The sequence below is a fragment of the Stegostoma tigrinum genome, chromosome 6, assembly GCF_030684315.1.
Source record: "Stegostoma tigrinum isolate sSteTig4 chromosome 6, sSteTig4.hap1, whole genome shotgun sequence".
Taxonomy (NCBI): domain Eukaryota; kingdom Metazoa; phylum Chordata; class Chondrichthyes; order Orectolobiformes; family Stegostomatidae; genus Stegostoma; species Stegostoma tigrinum.
Window position 1 is genome coordinate 50527972 of NC_081359.1, and position 27723 is coordinate 50555694.

The 27723-nt window shown below is 41.3% G+C and overlaps 1 protein-coding gene across 1 annotated transcript in view; it reads right to left on the minus strand.

Annotated features, from left to right (window-relative positions):
• Positions 1–1095: 1095 nt before the first annotated feature.
• Positions 1096–27723, minus strand: part of naalad2 (N-acetylated alpha-linked acidic dipeptidase 2) — a 166857-nt gene continuing 140229 nt past the window's right edge. Inside the window, exons 15-19 of the mRNA XM_059646558.1 lie at positions 22727–22817; positions 19630–19894; positions 18304–18385; positions 15788–15880; positions 1096–3116 (exon numbers count right to left, since the gene is read on the minus strand). Coding sequence (XP_059502541.1) covers positions 2930–3116; positions 15788–15880; positions 18304–18385; positions 19630–19894; positions 22727–22817 — 718 coding nt within the window. The 3' untranslated portion in view covers positions 1096–2929. The remainder of the gene's footprint in view (positions 3117–15787; positions 15881–18303; positions 18386–19629; positions 19895–22726; positions 22818–27723) is intronic.

Genomic DNA, 27723 nt, shown 5'->3' on the forward strand with positions numbered 1-27723 from the left:
TTGAGAACTGACTTTCATAGACTGGTAGAATTTTCTAGGTGAAGTGTATTCCAAGAAGTTTTAAAATCTGTTTGCATTTCAATTATGTGGGTAATACCAATTCATTTGCTGCCACAGCCTCTAGTTTAGAGTTGTAGAGGTGTACAGCATAGAAACAGACTCTTTGGTCAGATATCCTAAATGAATCTAGTCCCATTTGCCAGCATTTGGCTGTTATCCCTCTAAACCCTTCCTATTCATATACCCATCCAGATGCATTTTAAATGTTCTAATTGTATCAGCCTCCACTACTTCCTCTGGCAGCTCATTCCATACATGCACCACCCACTTTGTGAAAAGGTTGCCCCTTAAGTCCCTTTTAAATCTTTCCCCTCTCACCTTAAACCTTTGCCCTCTAGTTTTGGACCCCACTACTGTGGGAAAACAAACTTGGCCATTCAGCCTGTCCATGCCCCTTATCATTTTATAAACTTCTACAAGGTCGCCCCTTAGTCTCTGACGCTCCAGAGAAAATAGCCCCAGCCTATTCAGCCTCTCCCTATAGCTCAAACCCTTCAACCTTGGCAAGATCCTTTTAAATCTTTCCTGAACCCTTTCAAGCTTCAAAACATCCTTCCTATAGCAGCGAGACCAGAACTGAATGCATTATTCCCAAAGTGGCGTAACCAATGTTGCATAGTTGCAACATGACCTCCCAACTCCTACAGTCAATGGACTGACCAGTAAAGGCAAGTATACCAAATGCCTTCTTCACTATCCAAACTACCTGCGACTCCATGTCCAAGAACTGGTGAACCCGCTTGTGGCTTTGTATTTTGCTGAAGTTAGCTGCGAAGAATAAATAAGACATTCTGACATTTTGAAGTTTTTTTTAAATCACAGTGGACAGTTGGATTGCAGCATGTTAACAACTGTAGGGACAAAACATTTGGGGAGCCATGATTTTGCTTTCAGCTGCCAGTTACGATTGAAGCTTTAGATTTCTCAGAGACACAGAATTTGATAGAAAAAATAATGAATAGGCATTTGCAAAGTGTATTTAAATAAGTTTAATGACATATGAATTTTAAAATTTTATGTAAATACAAAGTTTGAGTTAATTGCCTTGTCTGAATTAACACTGAAAATGTTAATTATGTGCAAAGAAGATCATACAAAAATACAAAGATATTGCATTTAAGAAATAATATTGAATTAGTACAGCCTAATATAATTTTGGATTTATTCTCCACATGGACAGTAATCTCAGTATCAAGAGCCAGTTTTTTTTTAGTTCAATAATGGTAACAGTTGGATTCAGTTAGTAAGATAAAAATGCAAAAAAATTCAAATCCAAACCATATCTGTTCATTTCCACTTCCAGTAAAGACATTAATAGGATAAACCCATTTCTAGAATGTAACTAGTTTCATAAATTGATGTGGCTCAGCTCTTTTCATAGAATCCCTAGAGTTCAGAAAGGAGCCATTCAGTCTATCAAGTCTGCACCAACCCAGGAACATCCCACCCAGACAATCCCCTACCCTACGTTTGCCATGGCTCACCCATCTAGCCTACACAACCCTGTACAAAGTAACACGGCCAAACCACTTAACCTGTACATCTTTGGACTGTGGGAGGAAAGTGAAGCACCTAGCAGAAACCCGTGCAGACACAGGGAGAACATGCAAACTCCACACAGACAGTCTTCCAAGGATGGACTTGAACCCATGTCTCTGGTGCTGTGAGGTCGCAGTGTTAACCACTCTGCCACTATGCTATCCTTTTCTTCAAACTTGAAATGTTGACCAAGTATATTTCCACAGGGAAGTGAACAATACCATTCATTGGCACTACCCCATTTTGCCTTAAATTAAGTTGTTGATATACTCAGCAAGCAGAGGTGGTCCTAGAATAGAGCTTAGCGAAGCATTGTTTCCCACTTACAACCTGAGAAAATGACATCCATTCCCAATGTATATTTTGACACTGGGGCAGTGATTTGACCAGGTGCTGCTGGAAGTTTAGCATTTAATCAAAATTTATTCAGTGCACATAAAATACACCATATAGTTTATTTTGTTTTCAAATCCAATCAATTAAAAATTAGTCAAAACCCTCTATTTACAAGTTTTTGAAGCGCACTATAATTCTAAAATATAGATGAAATATTGAAGAACATTTTTATATTTCCTATAATATTATAACAGTTGTTGAATATATTCTTTATTAAATTGTGCTAATAAAACATTACCAAACTTAATCAGAATCCCAGGTTTATCTGCATTAAATGGACAACACACAATGTCAATGTTCAGAGTTGATGCTACTCTATACTGATAAATTATTACTTGCACATTTTTGATTGCTTCTTGTAACCACGTGAATGTTAATTACAAGTTATTGAGATATTCATAGTTTCTCAATTTTGTATATGAACTGAACAAAATATGTTTTGTTCTTCTGCAGTTATGTTTTCTCTATAATGTTACATATTGCCTGGAATCTTGTGCTGTGAATTGATAATTGACTAGTGAAAAGTAAAACAGCACAACTTATTTAGCTGGGTAGGTTTTAAAATATAAAGGTAGAGTTACCTTAGTGCTACTGGACCATAGGTTACTGTCTCATTAGAGAGAGAGAGACAATGATTTAACCTGAAGGTAAAAAAACCTCAGGCAACAGGCTGGTTTGAGAATGAAAAATCTTTCATAGCAACTTCAGTTGGTACAGGAATTGAACACATGCTGTTGGTATCACTCTGATTGCAAACCACCTGCCCAGCCAACTACCCAAAGTTTTAGTATACAACTGATGAATAGTGTGCATATTGTATTTAATATTGAGCTTTAACAGGTTGTTTCTGCAAATGATTACTCATGATGAGATGTCTTCATGTCACTTCATAAACTCCTAATTTAACTTCTCAAAAATGTAAAATGAAATAAAATTATACTTCCTCCAATGTTCCAGCAGATGCTTGCACTGTAAAGGATGCAACAGCAATCTGCTCCTTCACTTGTTGCCAGGCTTTGTGTTCATCTGCAGCATTTGCTATGTCAAATAATGCATCATAGATTCCTGGAAAAGATTCTCCTGCATACTTATTGTGAGTGCTGGGAGCATAAATGATGTGCCTACGGGAGAAAAAGTTAATTAAAAATGTCAAATTCCACATTTATCAATTATATTAAATACGAGCATTCAGCTTGCATTAGTGATACATGGTTACAATGTAATGTGCTTACTGAAATTAATCTGTCAAGATAGACATTGATCAGCTATGAAGGCTTAATAAATTATATCTTCTTAAAATAATTGCTGTACCATCTATTGCTAGTGTGGAAAGTTTCAAGATTTACTTTTGCAATAGGAATGAAACCAGGTTGAAATGTTTATATTTTCTAAAGTATTTTTAAGTTATGAAATGGAATTGGGAAAGTTCACTCAAAAGCATGTCATCTCAAGTTCTAAATATTAGGTGGGATGATCTCATCCGCCCATTGCTTGTTGTCAATAGATTCTCAAGAGTTCAATCACAATACTTTTAAATAAAGGTGTTTGTTATTTAGGAATATGTTGTTATAATTTGGGATCTTTGGTTAGAAATTGGCAGTAAATGGGTTTTTGGTTTACAGTTCTGTGGAAGTGATAATAGTCAAATGAGTTAGTGTTTGTCTTGGGGACAGAATGTACAGAAATTAAGCACAACATAGTCAATTCATTAAGAAATTTAAGTGTGAAAATAGGTTTGATACTTCAATGGGCTGGAGTGTCTATAAAAGGATATTGCTGATAAACATTTCAATCTTTGTTTTTGCTTATATAAACTGTCACTAACAATTGTCAGGTTGGCACAGTGGTTAGTACTGCTGCCTCACATCAGTTCTAGCCTTGGGTGACTGTGTGAAGTTTGCACATTCTTCCCCTGTCCATGTGGGTTTCCACCAGGTGCTCTGGTTTCTTCCCATAATCTAAAAATGTGCAGGTTGGGTGATTGGCCACGCTAAATTGTCCATAGTGCCCAGGGATGTGCAGATTAAGACGGATTAGCCGCGATAAATGCAGGGTAGCTGGAATAGGGTAGAAGCCTGATTCTGGGTGGGATTCTCTCTGGAGTGTCGGTCCAGACTTCAAGGGCTGAATCTCCTCTTTCCATACTGTGGGGATTCTACAATCATATACATCATTTATGAAACAAGCTTGTGTTCTTTTGTTAAATGTACTCTGATAGCCTATTGTGATTTTGCTCAGTAACTAATTTTAATGGTAACCAAATTGCAAAAATAAAACTTGTGATTTATCAAGCTAGGTTTCACATAACTCTAAATTCAAAATGCATAATTTTTAATAAAAAGACAAATAAAAATAATCACTCTTTCAATTAACTTGCTTAATTCACCTTTCTGATACTTGATATTTTTATGAACAAGTAAATAAGATCACATAAAGAATAATCTAAACAAGTTAAAGGCAATAATACCGAAGAATCGTGCTTCAGAACTTGCTGCACCCCAAGCCAAACTGTTCCAGTACAGCAATCACACTAGCATCTACGTGACAGCCTGGAAAATGTCAATCTATGTCCTTTACACAACAGGACAAATCCAAACCAGCCAATTACTGCCCCTCAGTCTATTGTTGATCATCAGTAAAGAAAGGTGTCAGCAACTGTGCTATCAAGCAGCACTGCAAGAAACTGCTCACTGATGCCCAGTTGGGATCCTCCATGGAGCACTTGGTCCTCAACCTCATGACTGCCTTGGTTCAAACATGGACAAAAGAGTTGAATTCCAGAGATGAACTGAAAGCGTCTGTTCTTGAGAGCAAGGGGGCAACTGACCAAGTATGGCATCCAGGAGACCCAGCAAAACTAGAATCAATGGGTATTATGGGGCAAATTCTCCTTTGGATTCATGCCTGGCAAATAGGAAGATAGCTATGGTCACTGGAAATCAGTCATCCGAGCTCCAGGACATTTCCACAGGAGTTTCTCAGGGTAATGTCCTCAGTCAAAATCCTTCAGCTGCTTCATCAATAACCCTCCATCCATCATAAGGACAAAAGTAGGGGTGTTCACTACTGAGGCTGGAATGTCCAGCACTATTTGTAATCTCATATGCTGAAGAGGTCTGCATTCAGATACAATATCCAGGCTTGGGCTGAAAAGTGGCAAGTAATAATTTGTGCCACACGAATGCCAGACTATGACCATCTCCAATAACAGACAATCTGATCACTGCTCCTTGACATTTAATGGTATAGCCATCACTGAATTCCACACTATCAATATTGTTCAGGTACCATTGAGCAGAAACTCAACTGGATTTGCCATATAAATACAGTTCCTGTAGGAGCAGGTGAGACTATGAATACTGCAGCAAGTAATATACCCCCTGTCCCTCCAAAGCCTGTCCACAGTCTAAAAGACTAAACTCAGGAGTGTGGTGGGATACTCCCCACTTGCCTGAATGTGTACACTTCTAACAACACTCACGGAACTTGACAACACATATAACAAAGACAACCATTTCATTGGTGCCACATCTATAAACATTCAGTCCTTCTACCACTTGTGCTCAGTTGTGGCATTGTGTATTATCTGCAAGATACATCATCAAGATCCTTAGACATCATCTTCCAAACCAACGAACATGACCATTTAGAAGAACAAGGGCAACAAATACATGGGAACACCACCACCTTCAAGTTACCTTCTAAGCCATTCACCACCTTGACTTGGAAATGTACTGCTGTTCCTCTAATGTTGTTGGGTCAAAATCCCGATATTTTCCTCCCTAATGGCACTGTGAGTTTTCCAACAGCACAAGGACCGCAGTGGTTCAAGAAAGTAGGTCACCATCATCTCCTCATGGTAATGAGGAGCAGGCGATACATGCTGGCCCAGCCATTGACACCCACATCACACAAATAAATGAAAAAAGAAATCAGTTTGCCTTCTGAAACTGTATTATGAAACCTCAGTGTAACTTCTTCACAGCACTACCTGCATCTTATTTTTCACATGGGTGGGAAATGAAGATGTATTGGGGAGTGGGGGAACGTAAAGACAATTTGCAGATCTTGTTCTGTGTATTGACCTGGGAAGAAGGATGAGTTAAGGAATTTTTCCACAGGAGTGGTCACTGCTGTTCTGGGCATGAGCGAATTGTTTCTATTGAGTGTGTCTCCAAAACAATTGAATCCTACTATTTTCCCAGCTGCAGTAACAGGTGGAACAGCACTCATTGTGAATTGCTATATATCACAGCCATGATTTTGTGGAGAAAATTAGATTTTATGGTGTTCTCTTACAGAACCCTTTGGGAGATTCAAAATTTGAGGTCAACCATTTTATCAAGCTTATTGATAATTGCAGAATAAGCTTGAACAGTGCCATCTGTTGACTGTAACAACTCCAATGGTATTCATACTAGTAGATGCCGTAATTCCAAGTTTGGTAATTTTCTCCTTAAGCCTCTTCATCTCTCTCATCTACTTTGGAATGCTCATTTAAAACTAAAACTTTTACAATTTTTTGGTCACCTGTCCTAATACTTCCCCATGTTGTTTGATTTCAATTGTGTTTGGTAGGTCTTCTGTGAACTGCCTTGAGTGATTTTAAAATAATTTAAAGTGTCTTACTAATACAAGTTGGGCAGATGTCATGATTGTCAGTCAAGTTTGTGGATGCAATACCGTACTGTACACGTTGCAGACAATGTCACAAATGCAGCAATTGTCGGTATTGTATACGGCAGACACACTACATGTACTTCAACCAACTGATCATATCTCAAAGTCCAAGGGCTATAATCCTCAGTCAAATCAATGGAGAAAGCTTTCAGTCAGGTGATCCAATACAGTAATTCAGGGGCACTGTCTAAGGTTAGTCCAAAGGCTAGAAAATGGTAGTCAGCAGTTTGGGGTTCTGTCGCATTACAGTACAGATAGTGGGCCCCAGTCGGTTCTATAGATTTAGTGTAATTAGTCCGGGAATTGTAGTAAATCAGTCAGGGAGCTGCAGAGACATTGGTCATGGGCCCAGTCACCCATCAGATGGAACTGCCTGTCCAAGTCAGTCCCAAGCTCAATAAAAGTGTAGCAGGGTATTATCAGAGGCCAATACTGTAGTAGGGAATTTGAGAAAATCAATGCTGGGGATTGGAAGTAGCATACTGGGATGCAGAGACATCAGTAATTGTAAAGCAGGGTAAGTCAATATATAATGTAGAAGAATCTCATACACTGGAGGACATTCATTACTGCAGGAGTGAGGGTAGTCCAGCATAGCCACAAACAAAAACAGAAATTGCTGTTAAAACTCGGTAGGTCTGGCAGCATCTATAGAGAGGAAATCACAGTTTACATCACTGGATCTGAAAAGTTAATTGTGATTTCTCTCCACAGATGCTACCAGGCTTGTTGAATTGTTCCAGCAATTTCTGTTATTGTTTCTGATTTCCAGCATCCGCAGTTGCTTCTTATTAGTCCAGCATGGCTGTTGACATGGCTAACCAATAGAATCATTGGTTAGCCATGTCTGTGAGAGTTTCCTCCAGGTGCTCCAGTTTCTTCCCTCAATCCAAAGATATGCAGGCTAGGTGGATTGGCCATGCTAAATTGCCTACAGCGTTCGGGGTGCGTGGGTTATAGGGAGATGGGTCTGGGTGGGATGCTTCAAGGGGCAGTGTGGACTTGTTGGGCCGAAGGGCCTGTTTCCACGCTGTAGGGAATCTAGTCTAATCATTTATAGAATCACTTAATCCATATAATGTGGAAACAGGCCACTTGGCCCAACAAATCCACACTGACTCAAACCCCCCCACACCCTCCATACCTTGTAAACCTACACTTTCCATGGATAAAGCACCTAACCTACACAGACATGGCTAATCCACCCAAACTGCACATGTTTGGACTGTGGGGCAGAACCGGAGCACCTGGCAGAAACTCATGCAGACACAGGGAGAATGTCCATAACTCCACACAGACAGTTGCCTGAGGCTGGAACTGAATGCTGAACCCGGAACTGAATGCTGAACCCAGACCTTTCCCTTCTGTCTTTTGAAGTGCTGAAATGTTGACTGTTTCTCTTCAAATATATTGCTAAATCCTGAGTATTTTCAGCGTTTTCTATTTACAAATATTTGGTTAAAATCAACTTTGAAACATCAGAACAACTGTGTTACGAAGAATGTTACTTTAAAAGAATAAATCTAAAAATACCGAGTACCGTTTATATAATGTTTTGCATATTGGTGTAAAAGGTTCCAGTGTTACAGGAGGAGTTGCATGGTGAGGGGGTGCTAGTGTGCTGGTGAAAGTTTAGGAATGGGCCTGGAGAGAATAATGTTAGGAGATGAAGTCATACTTCAAAGAGTGGGAATGTGTGGAAATTCACTGTTGATGGGCTCAACAAGGATTGCAAAGAAGAAAGTGACATGGAAGTTCGAATGTGGGTTTGGTGGGCCTTTATTATGAGGCTTGCTGTGTCAAGTGTAACCTCCATTGCATTCCATATTCATAAGATGCATAAATGCACTAAGGAAATAGAAAATAGCTGCAACCACACCTGCAGTCAGCAGACTAATTTTTGTTCTGACTGAGCATGTGGGTTCTACTTTTTAGTTATGCAAGACTCTTCGAGGGACAACTGCACTGATCAGACACTTTCACAGTATAGGTTGAACTCATAAGTAATCATAATATTCTTCACATGGAACGCATGCAGCATCTATGTGGGATATAAATCCCATTCACATGTAATTTTGACTATGTCATTGGTTATTACTGATTAATCATGTCACCACAGAGAAGCAGAAATATCCCAAGGTGACCTTTAAAATGGTGCCTGCAGGACCACTATACATAAAGACAATCCTAGGTCTCATAGGTTGCACAAGGGCATAGAGCTGATTTCCTCTCACCCTGAAGTGTAAGGTATTCACCAACATGCAATGGTACATTTCTTTGATAATGGGAACTGCAGATGCTGGAGAATCCAAGATAATAAAATGTGAGGCTGGATGAACACAGCAGGCCCAGCAGCATCTCAGGAGCACAAAAGCTGACGTTTCAAGACTAGGCCCTTCATCAGAGAAGGGGATGGGGTGAGGGTTCTGGAATAAATAGAGAGAGAGGGGGAGGCGGACCGAAGATGGAGAGAAAAGAAGATAGGTGGAGAGGAGAGTATAGGTGGGGAGGTAGGGACGGGATAGGTCAGTCTAGGGAAGACGGACAGGTCAAGGAGGTGGGATGAGGTTAGTAGGTAGGAGATGGAGGTGCAGCTTGGGGTGGGAGGAAGGGATGGGTGAGAGGAAGAACAGGTTAGGGAGGCAGAGACAGGTTGGACTGGTTTTGGGATGCAGTGGGTGGAGGGGAAGAGCTGGGCTGGTTGTGTTGTGGTGCAGTGGGGGGAGGGGACGAACTGGGCTGGTTTTGGGATGCGGTGGGGGAAGGGGAGATCTTGAAGCTGGTGAAGTCCACATTGATGCCATTGGGCTGCCGGGTTCCCAAGCGGAATATCAGTTGCTGTTCCTGCAACCTTCGGATGGCATCACTGTGGCACTGCAGGAGGCCCATGATGGACATGTCATCTAAAGAATGGGAGGGTGAGTGGAAATGGTTTGTGACTGGGAGGTGCAGTTGTTTATTGCGAACCAAGTGGAGGTGTTCTGCAAAGCGGTCCCCAAGCCTCCGCTTGGTTTCCCCAATGTAGAAAAAGCCACACCGGGTACAGTGGATGCAGTATACCACATTGGCAGATGTGCAGGTGAACCTCTGCTTAATGTGGGAAGTCATCTTGGGACCTGGGATAGGGGTGAGGGAAGAGGTGTGGGGGCAAGTGTAGCATTTCCTGCGGTTGCAGGGGAAGGTGCTGGGTGTGGTGGGGTTGGAGGGCAGTGTGGAGCGAACAAGGGAGTCACAGAGAGAGTGGTCTCTCCGGAAAGCAGACAGGGGTGGGGATGGAAAAATGTCTTAGGGGTGGGGTCGGATTGTAGATGGCGGAAGTGTCGGAGGATGATGCGTTGTATCCGGAGGTTGGTGGGGTGGTGTGTGAGAACGAGGGGGATCCTCTTTGGGCGGTTGCGGCGGGGGCGGGGTGTGATGGATGGGGGTCCCAGATGTCCAAGTTCTTCAAGGACCGCAACTTCCCCCCCACAGTGGTCGAGAACGCCCTTGACCGCGTCTCCCGCATTTCCCGCAACACATCCCGAAGGTTGCAGGAACAGCAACTCATATTCCGCTTGGGAACCCTGCAGCCCAATGGTATCAATGTGGACTTCACCAGCTTCAAGATCTCCCCTTCCCCCACCGCATCCCAAAACCAGCCCAATTCGTTCGCTCCCCCCACTGCACCACACAACCAGCCCAGCTCTTTCCCTCCACCCACTGCATCCCAAAACCAGTCCAACCTGTCTCTGCCTCCCTAACCTGTTCTTCCTCTCACCCATCCCTTCCTCCCACCCCAAGCCGCACCTCCATCTCCTACCTACTAACCTCATCCCACCTCCTTGACCTGTCCGTCTTCCCTGGACTGACCTATCCCCTCCCTACCTCCCCACCTATACTCTCCTCTCCACCTATCTTCTTTCCTTTCCATCTTCGGTCCGCCTCCCCCTCTCTCCCTATTTATTCCAGAACCCTCACCCTATCCCCCTCTCTGATGAAGGGTCCAGGCCCAAAACGTCAGTTTTTGTGCTCCTGAGATGCTGCTGGGCCTGCTGTGTTCATCCAGCCTCACATTTTATTATCATGGTACATTTCTTTGTTAAGTTGCGGGGCAGGACAAAGTATCAGTAAACATACATTATTTATAATATTTCACTATTTTGGCTTGTGCTGCATTCATTGGAATAAGGTATCCTCTGTCAGATCCATGTATAGTGATTCCATGGCCCTCCTTGTCGGAACCCCCTATTCCAATGTATAAAAGTGTATGTTAAAACTGTCATTTCTGTGGGATGCAAATGAGACTGCTAGCCTTACCAAGGATGGCAGTGGCAGTGAGGGAATAAGTGAGCAAGAGAATAGGTGGAGACGGAGCCCAGAGGAGAAGAAAGACAGTCAGGCCATCAAAGGGATGGATAATCGTATGCAAGTCAAGGAAAAAAGCTGATCACAAGGATCCTGGGCAGGTGGAAATGGGTTGGCTCTGCTCAAAGGAGCCCATGTGATGAAAATACCTGGGGTGTGGTGGTGGGTAAAGCATATGTATGAAGGTACTCTGGTTCTAATTATTGAAGACAATGTTGAGTCCTGAAGGCTGCCGGGTTCCCAAGCAGAAATCGAAATGCGGTTGCACCAGCTTGCATTGAGCCTTGTTATTACTAAGGATCTGATATGTTTGATATTCACTACACAGGTCTACTAGAATCATGACCAATGGATGTAACCCCAACAGGCATTATTATCACTGATGCTGAGGTGTAATGAAGGTGCAGAAAAATTCAGGAGGAATAGATGCACCAGCAAACCTAGGGCCAGTAGCAACATCCAGCACTGCTGAACAACTTCTACCTGAAGACTTCACAGCTGACGATCCTTTCAGGATGCAGGGGAGCTATAGGAGGGCCAGTGTCTATTTTCCTTGATGCCACTTCCTTGAGATGAGCACAGTGTCAACAAACTCTGAGATTGGCTGAGGACACTATCACAGAAATATGCCAACGACTGGAATGAGACCTCTGAACTGAAGGGGGTAGGTCACCTTTTCCAGTTATCATCAAGGGGACATCTGCATTAAACTTTTAAACAACTGGCTGTTTCACACCTGGAATAGCAATATATTTACAAATGTGCATTTATAGTTTCAATGAAGTATCCGCATGCCACACATCTGCCCTCAGAAGCATTTATTTTTCACTTTCCTCCCTCTCCATATATGGGGAAGGCAAATCCTGTTGTGACAAGGACACAGGCAATCTGCAAAGAGATATTCGTAGGTTGAGTGAGTGGGCAAAAACCTTCCAGATAGAGGTTGAAGGAAAATGTGTGGTTATGCACATTGGCAGGAAGAATCAAGAGGCAGATGTTTAAATGTAGAGGCACACTCCAAAAAGTACAGCACAGAAGGACCCAAGTGTTCTTGTACATGAAACACAAAGTTAGAATACTTGTGCAAGAAGTAATTGAGAAGGTAAATGGAACTTTGGCCTTTATTGTGAGGAGTTGGAGTTAGGAAATAGGGAAGTCTTGTTACAACTGTATAGAATGTCAGTGAGGCCACAGCTGATTATTTAAGAAAGGATGCACTGACACAGGAGATGTTTCAAAAGAGATTAGCTAGACTGATTCCTGGGATGAGGGGGGTGGCTCAAAAAGAATGGCTAAGAAAGTTGGCCTCTATTCATTAGGAGTATAGAAGAGTAAGAAGTGGTGTTATTGAAATGTGTAAGATTCTGTGAGGGCTTGACAGGGTAAATGTGGAGAATATATTTCCATCAGCAGAAGAATCTTGAACGATGTGACACAGTTACACAATAAGGGGACACTCATTTGAAACTGAGACCCTCCAGGAGGGTAGTGAATGCCTAGAGTTATCTATCCCAGAGAATTGTGGAGGATAGATCATTTAAAGTATTGAAGTAGAAGATAGATTTTCAAAATATCACAGTGAGGGCAGTGATGAACCAGGAGGAAAGAGGGCTAAGGCCTGGGGCAGATCAACCATAATCTTTTTGAATTGTGGGGTAGGCTTGAGGGGCCAAATGGCTTACTCCTGCTCCTATTTTCTACGTAATCTCCAGAAAAGACTTGAGAGGGAGAATGAAATGGCTTACACTTCAAAGAAAAGTATTTGTCCTAAATTTGCTAAGCATATATTTTCTTCAATCAGCTTTCTAAAATTCAACATTCAAAAAGTCCTGTTTTAGAACATAGAACATAGAACACTACAGCTCAGCACAGACCCTTCGGCCCTCAAAGTTGTGTCGACCTGTGAAACCAAACTGAAGCCCATCTAACCTACACTATTCCATCATCATCCATATGTTTATCCAATGATCATTTAAATACGCTTAAACTTGGCGAGTCTACTACTGTTGCAGGCAGGGCCTTCCACGCCCTTACTACTCTCTGACTAAAGAACCTACCTCTGACATCTGTCCTGTATCTATCACCCCTCAATTTAAAGCTACGTCCCTCGTGCTAGCCATCTCCATCCGAGGAAAAAGGCTCTCACCGTCCACTCTATCTAATTCTCTGATCATCTTGGATATCTCTATTAGGTCACCTCTTAACCTTCTTCTCTCTAACGAAAACAGCCTCAAGTCCCTCAGGCTTTCCTCATAAGACCTTCCCTCCATACCAGGCAAAATCCTGGTAAATCTCCTCTGCACACTTTCCAATGCTTCCACATCCTTCCTATTATGCAGTGACCAGAACTGTACGCAATACTCCAAGTGTGGCCGCACCAGAGTTTTGTACAGGTGTAACATAACCTCATGGTTCCGAAACTCAATCTCTCTACCAATAAAAACTAACACACTGTACACCTTCTTAACAACCCTATCGACCTGGGTGGCAACTTTCAGGGATCTATGTACATGGACACCGAGATCTCTCTGCTCATCCACACTACCAAGAATCTTACCATTAGCCCAGTACTCTGCATTCCTGTTACTCCTTCCAAAGTGAATCACCTCACACTTTTCTGCATTAATCTCCATTTGCCACCTCTTAGCCCATCTCTGCAGCTTATCTATGTCCCTCTGTAACTTGCAGCATCCTTCTGCACTATCCACAACTCCACCGACTTTAGTGTCATCTGCAAATTTACTAGCCCTCATCCAGGTCATTTATAAAAATGACAAACAGCAGTGGCCCCAAGACAGATCCTTGCGGTACACCACTGGTAACTGAACTCCAGGATGAACATTTCCCATCAACCACCACGCTCTGCCTTCTTCCAACTAGCTAATTTTTGATCCAAACTGCTAAATCACCCTCAATCCCATGACTCCGTATTTTCTGCAATAGCCTACCATGGGGAACCTTATCAAATGCTTTACTGAAACCCATATACATCACATCAACCGCTTTACCATCATCCACCTGTCTGGTCACCTTCTCAAAGAACTCAATAAGGTTTGTGAGGCACGACCCACCCTTCACAAAACAGTGTTGACTGTCCCTAATCAAATTATTCCTTTCGAGATGATTATAAATCCGATCTCTTATAATCCTTTCCAACACTTTACCCACTACCGAAGTAAGGGTCACTGGTCTGTAGTTACCAGGATTGTCCCTCCTCCCCTTCTTGAACAAGGAGACAATATTTGCTATCCTCCAGTCTTCTGGCACTATTCTTGTAGACAATGATGACATAAAGATCAAATCCAAAGGCTCTGCAAACTCCTCCCTAGCTTCCCAGAGAACCCAGGATACATCCCATCTGGCCATCCAGTTTTGCTCTAATTGGTTCAGTCTTGACTAAACAAAAGGCATTTTTTATAAAGTCACTACAATTGCTGGAAATTGGAATGACTGAAATCAAAGTAATAACAATCACAGTAACTGAGTAATATTTGTCATCTATGGTAAGTAGATTGCCAAAGATGATGCATCTGCACAACCCCAGAAGGCATCCTCTGTTCTCAGCCATAAATGACATGTTCAGCCTACAAAGACAGACACAGGACTATCAAGTAGGTGTGCTAGAGAGGCTCAGTAGGCTGGAATGAAAGATCGAGTAATCATTCAACATTTTCATTACTGCGGTGGCTCCAGTGTGAGAGATCTGGCTGTCTCCAAGAAAAAGGTGCAGCCACCTTGGTGACAGGTCCAGTAGTGGAGACAGTGACATTGTGGTAATGTCACTGCAGTAGTTTTCCAGTGTCTCTGGATTACATGGTTCAAGCCCTGGAGCGGTGCCTGAGTTAGAGCAAGAGCAGCCGTGATGATGTTGAGACTGGTGTTGTGCCAATGCAAAATTAACTTAATATAGAATGCAGTAAGAGCATTTTCACTGACCATGGAGACACTGTGCAGAACAAATGGGTCCATATCAAGAGAAGCTTGTTGTTCAGAATAGCCATTCTATAAATTGCAACGGCCATTGAAGAAACAAATTACCAGGTAACTTTTCAGCTTCAAGAACAGATGTTGCTGGAAAAACCCAGCAGGTCTGACAGCATTTATTAAGAGAAGTCAGAGGTAAGGTTTTGGGTCCGGTGACACTTCCACAGAAGCGTTCAGCTTCGCTGATTGATTTCTTTGCGGCAGTGTCAAATTTCTTGGAGACTGGAAGTACAATTTCAATAATGGCAGGTCAGGCTAATAATGGGATGAAAGTGCATGGAAATAAGCCTTAATGGAGAGATTCTGACCTTGCCATCTAAATCATGAGAACTAAATTAAGAGATGTTTTCTCCATGTTAGGTACGACCTTTGGACTCTCACCGAAGTCATCTTGCCCACTTGTACCTCAGGGTAGGGAAAACTCCACCTGTGACTGCAAATCTGCTCTAGACAAGATGGTTATTGCGCATTCCCATGTCCTCATCTCTCACATTTCAGTAATTTGCTTAGTGTCACTATAAAACAAATTACTGAAGAAATTTCCACTCTTTATGATTCAAATAATCTATCTACGATAATCCGCAATTTTATTTTAAAGATGCCTGAGATCAACCAATAATGGATAAAACACGTGACTAATACAGTTTTGTTTCCAAGTTGGAAAGAAAGTAGGGAATATAATGGACTAACTAAGTTAAATGCTGCTCACCAAGTCAATGAAACAAAACTGAAACCTAGGCAATGTTGGATATCATTACTGGATTCCAATCGTACTAGCTCTTACCTGTGGAAGGGTCTCCCAGGTAATCCTGTAGGGTGGATAAAGGATCTTTCCAGCAGCATCAACTGGTCATTTATTATTCGTACAGCAAGTGGACTATAAAATAAATTGAACAAGTGAATGCAATTATAGATGTAGACATACATAACATTGTTATATTTGCTTCAATAGCAAAGTTGCATTTGGAGATTCTGTTTTCTAACAAACAGCAAGTGTTTGATCAAATCAATTAGAATTCTACTAGATTTTTGTAACGGAGAGCTTGAAACCCAGGTATTACTGTTAGTGACCATGACTGTGTGATTAAAAATGTTTGGATACACATAAAAGGAGGCTTGTGTTGAAAAATGATTTAAAGGCAAAAATATATCTTGGATTTTCTAGATGCAGAGGTTACCTAATGCATGTTGCATAATCTTTCCTTATAAGCAAACAGTCAGCATTGCTAGAGATTAGGTGCCCAATTCAAGTGTGCATAGGAGAACTAATGCTAAGTAGACTGAGCCTGTAGGTGAATGTTCTAAAGAGACAAAATTGCATGAAATAGACAATGTTCCTAATATGAGACAAATGTTTATCAACAAAGAAGTTGTTACTGTCATTAAAAAGCAGTAGCGTAATTTTTCAATAATGAACTGTAGAATTAATTTTTAATATTGTTGCTACTGGTCCACTAAAACATATCAGCACTGCCAGACATTATTTATATGAAACACGCCCAAAACACAAAATAATTTTTATGCTGGAGACACAGGTGAAGTGGTGGCTGGGGGTGCAAGTACTTTACACAATCCAAAAGAAACATCAGCTGTCTTTTTATCCTTCTATTAATGATGGGATGCAGACAATTCCTGCCAATGGCTAAGTTATATGGATAATGCTCACTCACGCTATATTAAAAATATGAGGCAAACATTCTGGCAGCATTAACATATTTTCCAAAAAGGACTATGGTGGGGGTGTGAGGCAATTACATTTCTCACTTAAAAATATGGAACTAGAAAATATTTGAAAAAAATCTATCATAGATGTTAAGGGTGTTTTCATTATTTTTCAAGTCAAGCATCACAGCGCCTGATTAGATACATAAGCTCAGATTTATTTTGTTCCGTTTTCATAATTTTTTAAAATTCATTTGTGGGATGTGGGTATGATGGCTGGCCAGCATTTATTAGCCATCCCTAGATTCCCTTGAGAAGGTGGTGGTGAGCTGCCTGCTTGAATTGCTGCAGTCCACCTGCTGTTGGTTGACCCACAATGCCATTAGGGAGGTTCCTTCATCACCTGCTAGACTCAATCTAGCAGCTTTATCCTTTAGGACCCAAACAGCTCGATCTGTAGTACTGCTGCGGAGCCAGACTTGTTGGTGGACATTGAAATCGCCCATCCAGATTACAGTTGTGCCCTTGCCATCTTCAGTGCTTCCTCTAAGTGTTGCTCAACTTGGAGGAGCTCGGATTCATCAGCTGAGGGAGGAGGGTACATGATAACAGCAGGAGGTTTCCTTGCCCATGTTTAATCTGAAGCCATGAGACTTCATGGGGTCCGGAGTCAATGTTGAAGACTCTCAGGGCAACTCCCTATTGACTGAATACCACTGTGCTGCCTCCTCTATCAGGTCTGTCCTCTAGGTGGGAATGTTGATGGTGACGTCTGGTACATAGTCTGTAAGGTATGATTCTATGAGTATGATTATGTCAGGACCTTGCTTGACCAATCTGAGACAGCTCTCCCAACTTTGGCACTAGCCCCTAGAAGTTAGTAAGGAGGGTCCTGTAGGGTTGAGATGGCTTGTTTCTGCTGTTGTCTTTTCCGGTGCCTAGGTCAATGCCAAGTGATCTCTCCGGTTTCATTGCCTTGAGAATTTGTAGCAATTGGCAAAACTGAATGGCTTGCTAAGCCGTTTAAAAGGCCAATTGAGAGTCAACCACATTGCTGTGGGTATGAATTCACATGTACGCTCGACCAAGTGAGGATGACAGATTTCCTTCCCTGAAGGCCATTAGCGAATGAGACGGGTGCTTCCAACAATCAACAATAATTTCACAGTCATCAGAATCTTAATTCCCTTTTTTTTATTGAATTCAAATTCCACCATCGGCTGTGGTGGGATTTGAACTTGGGTCGCTGGAACATTAGCTGACTTTCTGGATTAATAGTTGAGTGATAATTCCACTGGGCCATTGCCCACCCAATGCTGAATTCATGCAACTTCATTTATGGTTAAAGACATGACAAACTAATAAGTTGTCCAGGATTGAATAGTGCATTTTCCAGCTGTTGCCTTCCAAACAAGGGATCTACATTAGGGAAGGGTGAATAATCTCAAATCCAATTTTTCTTAAATTTTGTTGGTTCATTTGCAGTACAGAACAAAACCATGGTCCATTTTCTTGGGGAAAAAAAAAGTCATAAATAAAGATTTGGAGAAGATACAACAGCAGTAGAAGTGGGGGTGGGCGGCAGAGATGAAGCATCAGTTTCAACTTAATTATACTCCCATAGGTTTCAGAACTCACTCTGAGATGTCAATCTTTTCCAGCCGTTTGTGAAAGTCAGTGGCAATGCGAGTAAAATTATGTACAGCTGAAAAGAGAGAATCTGAAACAGAAGAGAATATTTTAGCAAAACATTTGGTTGGTCACAAAGGCCAACGGCATTCTATTATTTTTTACTTTCTCAGTGTTGGCTGTTAACCTATGCAAAGAGTTATCAGATTGGGTGCTGTCAGTCTATTAGTGTCTGTGCAATCCTCCTACATTCTTTTGCACTGTAACCATTTCAAATCAAAACCCCTGCCTCATTTATTTACAAAAGCAATTATTAGTTCTTGCCATTCCTTTTTACAGCCCTCTAGGCCACCTCTTTGTCTCTTTACTGGCTCCATTACAATTTACTTTTGGCTTGCTCAGTCATATCTTCTGCCAATTAATCTCAACTGGCTTTGAACAATCACTGACATTTTGCTTTTCAATTTCACATGCAGCCCCCAACCAAACTGTTGCTGCCTCTGTAACCTGCCATGAATCTCTAAATATCTCTCAGCAAGCTGTAGCATCAACTCAACTCGCCTCTCCACAGATGCTGATCAACATGCTATGTATTTCCAACTTCTCTGCTTTTATTTCAGGTTTTGTTTTTGCTGTTACGGTCCTCCAACTACAATCAATAGACCACAAGCAGCAACTGATCTGTAACTAATTGATAAGTACATTCAACAGCATTAGACAGAGGTGTCTGTTGTGCTGCTGAATGTATGTCTGTGTGACCTTAAGAGAAGGCATTGGATAAAGTAAATGGTTTGTACATGGATTCACAGACTTGCTGATTGAACTGCTTGCTCTGTATGCACTTAGCTGACATTAGCTGTACGTGCTAATTCCTCAAATATATGGTGGCCAGTGCAATACAAAAAGAAATGAGTGCACCATTTTGGTTAGGACACTTTGTGCCTGCTTCTACTGAGTCTAATTGTGTGGCAACAAAGTTCGAACTGGACATGTGGGTTAGAACAATTCAGTGCCAGATACAGAGATAGAAAAAATGATAGGATTGAGAGAGAGAGAGAGAGAAAATTGCTGAAGTTAACTTTCTGTGCCTGATTAAGGGACTGAACATTGAGCAGAAAGTGACTGCTAACAGCCCTTCCAATGCTGCCATCGAAGTTACGTTAGATACTGGTTGTGATGTACCTAAAATATATGCTATATTTAACACTGGAAGTAACTGAGGTCAAGAAGATGAAACAGATAGGTAAACGTGTACTTTTGTAGAACAGCATACTGTCCTACAAACGCATGAAATTTCTGTTAAATAATTAATTAAATTGCAGCAGAATTACTTACCAAAAGAAACCTGATATTTGTTAAGTTGAGATTCATGCTGCTTGGCCTGTTCATAAATGATATTGGCATAGCTGGTCAATGCATCAGCATAATCTCTGCAGTCAAATGGTATGATGATCGCGTCGGCTATCTCATAAACCAGTCCTCCTCGCACCTTGGCCACCGTAAGAATTTTCTCAAAGGTTGGGTCATAAAACCTCTCCACTACTTCAAATGTTTCATAAGCACTATGATATACTGGGTAATTGCTGAATTTGGCAGTTTTCTAAAACACACAAAGAATACTTGATACAATTACATAATATTTTCAAGTGAGAATCAATTACATAAGCAAATGTCTTGCTGCAAGTAATTCATCTTCAACAATTCACATATGTAGGATATAATCAATAAAAGCTTCTGACTTTTCAAATAATTACAGTAAATGCTGAAAACATGCAGCAACCAGGCAGCATCTGTGGAATATAAAGGATAACTTTGATAATTCAGGTCAATGACCATTTGCCAGAACTGGAAAATGCTACAGGGAATTGGAAACTTTTACAGAGTCAGAGAAAAAAAGACAGGAAGAAAATAATTTGCCTGTGATTAGATGAACAAACATAATTGATTAAATGATAGAAACGAAAATGGTGTAAGACAAAGTAGTAACAAATAGATAAGTATAATAAGCATCTGAGACCCGAGGATTTCTAAATGGCTATTGAAGAAAAGCAGAAGGGATGAAAAAGCTTTTACCATCAAACAAAATGGGTAGGCATCAAATGGTGGAGGATTCTAGGGTTAAAAAATGACAGATGATAGCAGGATAGAAATTACCTCAAATATAAACAGGGAAGCATATTGATGGAATCATAAATTCCCTATGGTGCAGATAGAGGCCATTAAGGTCATCGACTCTGCACTACTCTTCCAAAGAACACCCCACCAGGACCCAACCTCCACCCTCAAGTAAAGTTTTCCTCCCCTTTACATTTGCTGTCATTATCCCTGCTCAAGAAAAACCAAACTAACATTTTGTTGCTGCACGTACTGTCCCATCTCTAATTTCACTTTTTTCCCCAAAATCTTCTTGATGTTGTCATTTTGAAGGATGCCTGCCCATCTTTTCTTAAATTCCATTGTATACTCTCTCCAAATTAAGTTTCTGTCTCTGCCACTGTACTGGAGCAGTATTTTTTTAAAATCAAAATCACGTTAATGTTGAACAAGAGATAATGGGAACTGCAGATGCTGGAGAATCCAAGACAACAAAACGTGAAGCTGGATGAACACAGCAGGCCAAGCAGCATCTCAGGAGCACAAAAGCTGACGTTTCGGGCCTAGACCCTTCATCAGAGGGTTGAACAAGCCTGGTTCTGACCATGGACTCATATCTGACCTTGATGTGAGCTTTTGATCATATCTCCACACCATCACTAAGAATGGATGTGTTTAGCTTCAAATAATTGCCCATCTCTGCCCTCCACTAGTTAGACAGCAAGAGGAATGGAGATCTGAGGCACAGAGACAGCTGTTCAGGATACCTGTTCAGCAGGAGCCCAAGAGTACATCAAGAGAAGCAAAGAGTCCAGGACATAGTGAGCACAGCACAGGCCCAAGAGCACAATGAGAGGAGCAAAGGCCTGAGAGGATGGTAAGAGGTGCAAAGCCTCAACAACATTCTGAGAGAGGCCATAAGTACTGAGGGAACCACAGTCACAAGAGGCCAGTCAGTGTGGCACAGGCCCATGAGCACAGTGAGAGAGGCAGAGACTATGTGTAAAATGAGATCAACTGAAGCTTGAAGGTGCAGTTGCAGGAATCATGGTGACTGACTTTGTGCATCTTATATATGGTACACAGGATATCCGTGGTGGTACACAGGATATCCGTGGTGGAGCACGTGAATGTTGAAGGTGATGAATGGAGTGCTAAACAAGGAAGCTGCTTTGTCCTGGAAGCTGTGAAGCTTCATGAGTATTTCTGGAGCTACAGTGATACAAAAAAGTGGAAGTATTCTATCACAATCCTGACTTGCATTTTGTAGATGGTGGACTGACACTGGGAGTTACTTAGTACAGAATTTCAAATCTTTGACTTGCTCTAGCAGCTACAGTACTTATACGGCTGGCTCCATTCAGCTTCCTAGCCAGTAGAAATGCCAGGGTGTAGATAATGGGGTTTCAGCATGTCAGTGTTGATGGAAATCAATGTGATTCTGATCAGCCACATCTGCACTAAGTGTCTACAAAACAAGAAATATAGGCTCACAGTTGCTGAGTTGGAATCTAAGCAGATATTGCAATGCATCAAAGAGTGATATCTGAATACTTTGATCAAGACTCGTTCACATTTCTTAGTTTAGATTTGGTCACAGCCAATGATAGGAGGATATGTTCACAGGTGAGGGTGATGTTGGGATCAAGCATGCAATGATTTCGGAATCTCACTAAGCTTTTGACCTCGTCCACCAGGTAGAAGGACCTTACTACCTTACTGGATGATAGCAAATGCTGCAGAGTAGAGGGGCAACTGAACATGGTCCTCTGGAAAAATGAAGTCATTCAAGTAGATGGGAGAGCTAAAGTAGTGGAGACTTGATGAGAACACTATAAGGTACCATAGAAATGCCATTAATTCTTGCTTTAACTATGTTCATACCAACAGAAAATTAGTTGTTGCAAATCTCTGTTTTGATTTGGACACTTTAACAAACTGTTGACTTTATTAATTGGTAAATTTTCTTGGCAATGGGTGGCTGTATTTGATATTTGCATTTGAATAGAAACAGGAAAAACTAAATTCCCAACTGTACACCAATGTAAAGGGCAGACAATACTGTCCTCTGTGAAAATGGTCAAGACTATGCTCAGTATAGATGTTTTGTCATATAAAATTAAATAACTCATTATAACTAAAGTTGAAATTTCAGTAGATATGAAACTTTTTTTAAAGAAAATACATTTTATTTGGTACAGTTAGAGAAATCATGCAAAAAAGAGTCAACTTTGAGCAGCATTTAAAATATTGCAAAAATAAAATGAAAACAAGAGATCAGGAAACATGCAGAAAAGTTCCAACAATTTACTTTTGTGTATCGATCAGATGCACTCACCCTGTTTTTTGTATATCGTACACGGCCTGAGGTAATGCCAAGTCGCTGAAAATAAGCTTCAAAATCACTGCCAGATCCCAGTTTTCTTATCCTAAATATATTAGCAGATAAGAATAATTGTAATTCTGTAATTTAAAGAAATTTTACAAGAAGGATTGTGAATCTAAAATGGAACCATATTGATTGACCTGTTGATTTTAAGCCAGTCAGCAAAATATTTGAAAGTGAGACAAAGAACTTTAGGTTGGATTTTCCAAGAATTGGCAATCTCGAACAGGTCAGCATTCCGGCCTCACCTTTTTTAAAAAAATTAAAAGGAGCTCCATGTTTCTGACACGGTGGCTGTGTCCAGTCCAGCAGAGATGGAAGGGGGTTGGGTCAGATCTACGAAGGGAGGGGAAGGGAAGTTGGATCTAGTCCAGCAAGCTAGGGGGTTCTGTCATGTCTCAATATTTGTATTAGAATAGTAACAGTGAAAGCTGAATTCCCAACTTCACCCCATTGCAAAAGGCAGTCGAAATAGGGCTCTCCGTGAAAATGATCAATACGATGCTCAGTATAGGTGTTTTGTCAATCTAATTTAAAGATTCATTATAATGTTCTGACCCAAAACATCAGCTTTCCTGCTCCTCTGATGCTGCCTGGCCTGCTGTGTTTCTCCAGCTCCACAGTGTCCTATCAGCTATTCCTTTTAATAGTACCTTGGAATCTAAATAACTGAACAGACTAGCAGAGATAAAATTGTGAAATAACTAACATCAAATTCAATAACGGTAAGTTCTTTATATCATCAGAAATATAATTATACCTTAAAGTAATGGTAAATGTGTCAATGGTATTGAAAGTACATTTGAAATGTTAAATGGAAAGTTTTAAAAAAAGTCAGCTGCTGCAAACAAAAGAGGAAACTATTTGAAGATGGAATCAAAATGTCATATTTGCACACTGAACTGATTTGACAAAATAATTAAATAGACACCACAACAAAAGTATATATACAAATATTCATTTGCGAAGAACTTGAATATTAAAAAAGATACATTTTGTTGAAGTATTTTCTTGCACTCATGAGGACATTTCACAAGAATACAAAGGAAAACTAATATTTATACTCTATGAGAGTGCTGATCAGCTGGAAATTAATGACTCTGAATGGTAGAGGTGATGCCAAGGAAAATGTTGATTGAAAGTTAACAGCCAGGCTAAGTTAAATTATAAAACTGACAGGTTAACTCTGATTGATCAGGATATTGCCCAGAAAAATGAATCAAATGATCTATTAAGTTGACGACAGGTGCAGTGACCGCACATTCTTTCAATTTGCATACAACAGGACCTGGTATATTAGTGTAGGTAGCTTCCTGTCTATTCAAGTGCCCCACAGTACAAGCCCAAATGACAGTCCTAAATTGGTTATGAGAATAATTCCTCACATTTTCGGAATTTCCCAGCAAATGTTCAATTGCACAATCACACCTGTTCAATGTTGTTTTGCAAGTTTTGCAAGTACTCGCTGGTGCAACTATTTGGGTGTTTCTTGTTGACAGCTGAAGGGACATACTGTTTGATAATAACCTGCCAATCTTTGGGGCATGCCCTACATACCTGGTATCACACTGGCTCCAAATTCATATACCACACTATGTTGTGTATAATTACTATTGCAGAATGTCCTTTTGACTTTGTTAATGACTGGTGGCATTAGCACGGTAGATTGAAATGATCCAAATTCAGGGCAGCATCAGAGGAATAGAAAAGTTGACATTTTGAATCTGTTCTGAAGAAGGGTCCCAACCCGAAACATCAAACTTCCTACACCTTTGATGCATCCTTTCTGTGGTGTTCCTCCAGCTCCATGCTATATTGTCACCAGCTTGTCTTGGCTATCTGCAGTCATCAGTCAAGAGATGATGCTATATAGCATCATGTGATGTCAAGCTTACATCTGTACCACATGCCAGCAGCTTATAATGGCAAGTACAGAATGTGTTTTGACCAAGTAGCCATATCTGAAAGTCTAAGGGAAATAGTCTTCAGTCGAAGCAAGGAGGCACACTTCAATCACAGGATCTGGGTACACTAATGGAAAGGGAACTTCTAATGACAGTCTGGGGTTTGATCAGTTAATTGGCTGCTCAGGGGATGTCAGAGTCAGATGGTCTAGATCTCTACAATTTGGGGTTGGGTCTTGGTCAACCCTATGGGTCTAGTGTAAACAGTCCAGAGAGTTAGTCAGGGAGCTGTACAGAAGCGGTCTTAAAATGCGAGATCGCACAAGAATGGAACTATTGCATTATATTGGAACCAGCTGTATCCAGAAGAGTTCATACCTGGAAAGTCCACCTGCACCTGCTTTGGAACAGTTAAATTGATTAGCAACATACAAATCAGAACCAAAATAAATGTCTTGTTAAATGGTCATCTGGTTTTAATGGAGGTCAACACTGGCAGGACCACATCAATGATCACAGGGCCAGTTTTTAACAAAATTCGCTCTGGACTCCAGAGCATAAGTTTAAGCAAGACCTCAGTTAGGCTGAGAGCCATTGCTGGCTAATCCATACAGATTAAGGGCACAATTTCAGTTCTGACCTCTGACGGAAAGCAGCTGATTCGTTTAGCACAGTTTGTTGTAAAAGGCTACGGCCCAAGCTTCACCTGGACTAGGTCAACATTTTTCAGTTAGAAAATGGCTACCGGAGTGAAATCCCAATTAAACACTTGGAAGTTTTCCAGGAAGATCTCAGGTCTATCAAAGGAGTCAAACCAATATTATACGTGGACCAGGAAGTAAATCCATGATTCTGCAAGGCCCACCACCCAGTGACATTTGTTTTACAGGCAAAATAGAGGCAGAAGTCAGGAGGCTAGGAAATGAATAAATAATCAAACCGGTTCAGTTTGTGGAATGGGTTGCACTGGTCATTCTGATTTGTGAAACCCTATGGGTCAGGTCACCTTTGTGGGGATTTTAAACAAATGGTAAACCACTTGTTGTAGCTGAATAAATACCCAATCCCTCACATTGGGGAATTAGACACAAAGCTGGTGGGGAGGGGGGCTGTCCTTCATGAAGTTGGACATTAGGTCCACTCAGTTTCAATTGTGTTTAGATGAGGATTCCCAGAAGCATGCTAAATTATTACGCTTATGGTTTGTACCAATATATGAGACTGTCATTTGGGGTATCATTAGCCTGTTCAATTTTTCAGCAAATAATGGAGAACATTTTGCAAGGTCTAACTCTAGTCATCATTTATCTAAATGACATTCTAATAACAGGGAAAACCAGTAAGAAACAGTTGGACAACTTGGACAAAGTCCTAAGGTGTTTTTCCCAAGGTGGATGAACACCTAAGGAGGGAAAATTGTGTGTTCCAGGCCCTCAAAAAGACTTAATTGGACTATCGAGTCAAGAAGAAAGTATTACACCCATTGGAAGATAAAGTGAGGGTAATTGAAGGGGTTCCCATCTCTATCAAGGAATTTAGGTCATTTCTTGAGCTGGTAAATTATTATGGAAAGTTCATACATAACCTGGCCACCAATTCTGGCACTTTTGAATCAACTCTCAAAAAAGAGTCAAGCTTGGAAATGGTTGATCATCATCATCATCGAATCCCTACAATGTGGAAACAGGACATTTAGCCCAACAAGTCCATACCATCCCTCTGAAGAATACCCCACCCAGACCCATTCCCCATGTCTAACCCAAACATCCCTGGGCACTATGGTCAATTTAAAATGGCCAATCCACCTAGCCCGCACATTTTGGACTTAGAAGGAAACCACAGCACCCGGAGGAAACCCATGCAGACACAGTGAGAATGTGCAAACTCCACACAGACAGTCATCCAAGGCAAGAATTGAACACAGGTTCCTGGCGCTGTGAGGCAGCAGTGCTAACCACTGTGTCACTGGGCCGCCCTTGAAAATTGCACCAGGTTACACCTGGTTGAGAGCAGGCCCAAATGAAGTAAAGAAACAGTTATTATCCTCTAAGGTGGTGGCACATTATGAACTAAGAAAGATCTGGTATTGCTATGCAATGCCTCACTTTATAATTTAGGGGTGATGCTAGCTCATAGGTGGACCAGTAGCATATGCATCCAGGATTTTGGCTAATGCAGAAAGTAAATACACCCAGATAGATTGGCAGTCATATTTGGAGTCAGGAAGTTCCACAAATACAATTGTCAAAAATTTGTGATAATCATGGACCACAAACCCTTATTTGGCTTGCTTAAAGGGGCCTAGGCAGTGCTGCCCACAGCTTTGGGCCACATTCATTGATGGGCTCTCATACCAGATGCTTATAATTACGAGAACAACATCCAGTAAGCTGAGTGGTGAATGAGGATGCATTAAGCACCTCCCATTAGCAGATACCATGCTGGTGGTACTCCCATTGGAAGGGTCTGTAATGATATTAAATTTTCTCAACAGTCACAGCTGACAACATCAGACTTTGGATGTAGAAAGATCTAGTCCTTTCAAAGCTGAAGCAACTGATGGTAATGGGGGAAACCAAAGAGCTGTCACAACTAGAATTGAAATCATTTTGGGCCTGGACAGATCAGCTCACAGTAGATTATTGCATATTGTTATGGGACCCAAGAGTGACTGTGCTGAGCAAAGTCGCTGCCAAGCATTGGTTGAACTCCATGAGGGCCATGTAGGGGTTTCCAAAGTGAAGATGTTGGTGAGGAGTTATATCTGGTGGTCAGACCTGGATGCAGACCTAGCCACATTGGGGGGCAGTGCTAACAAGGACAAAAATTACCATCAGCAGTTCCACCACATCAGTTGGAATGACCGGGCATACCTTGGACTTGGTTGCACATTGACTGCGCAGGTTGTTTCATGGGTGCAATGTACTTAGTCATTGTAGACACCCACTCAAAGTGGCTGGATGCACAATAAGTTCATTTGTCAAACACAGGAACGATAGACAAGTTGCGAGAGCATGGAATGCGTTGCCAGCAGCAGTTGTGGAA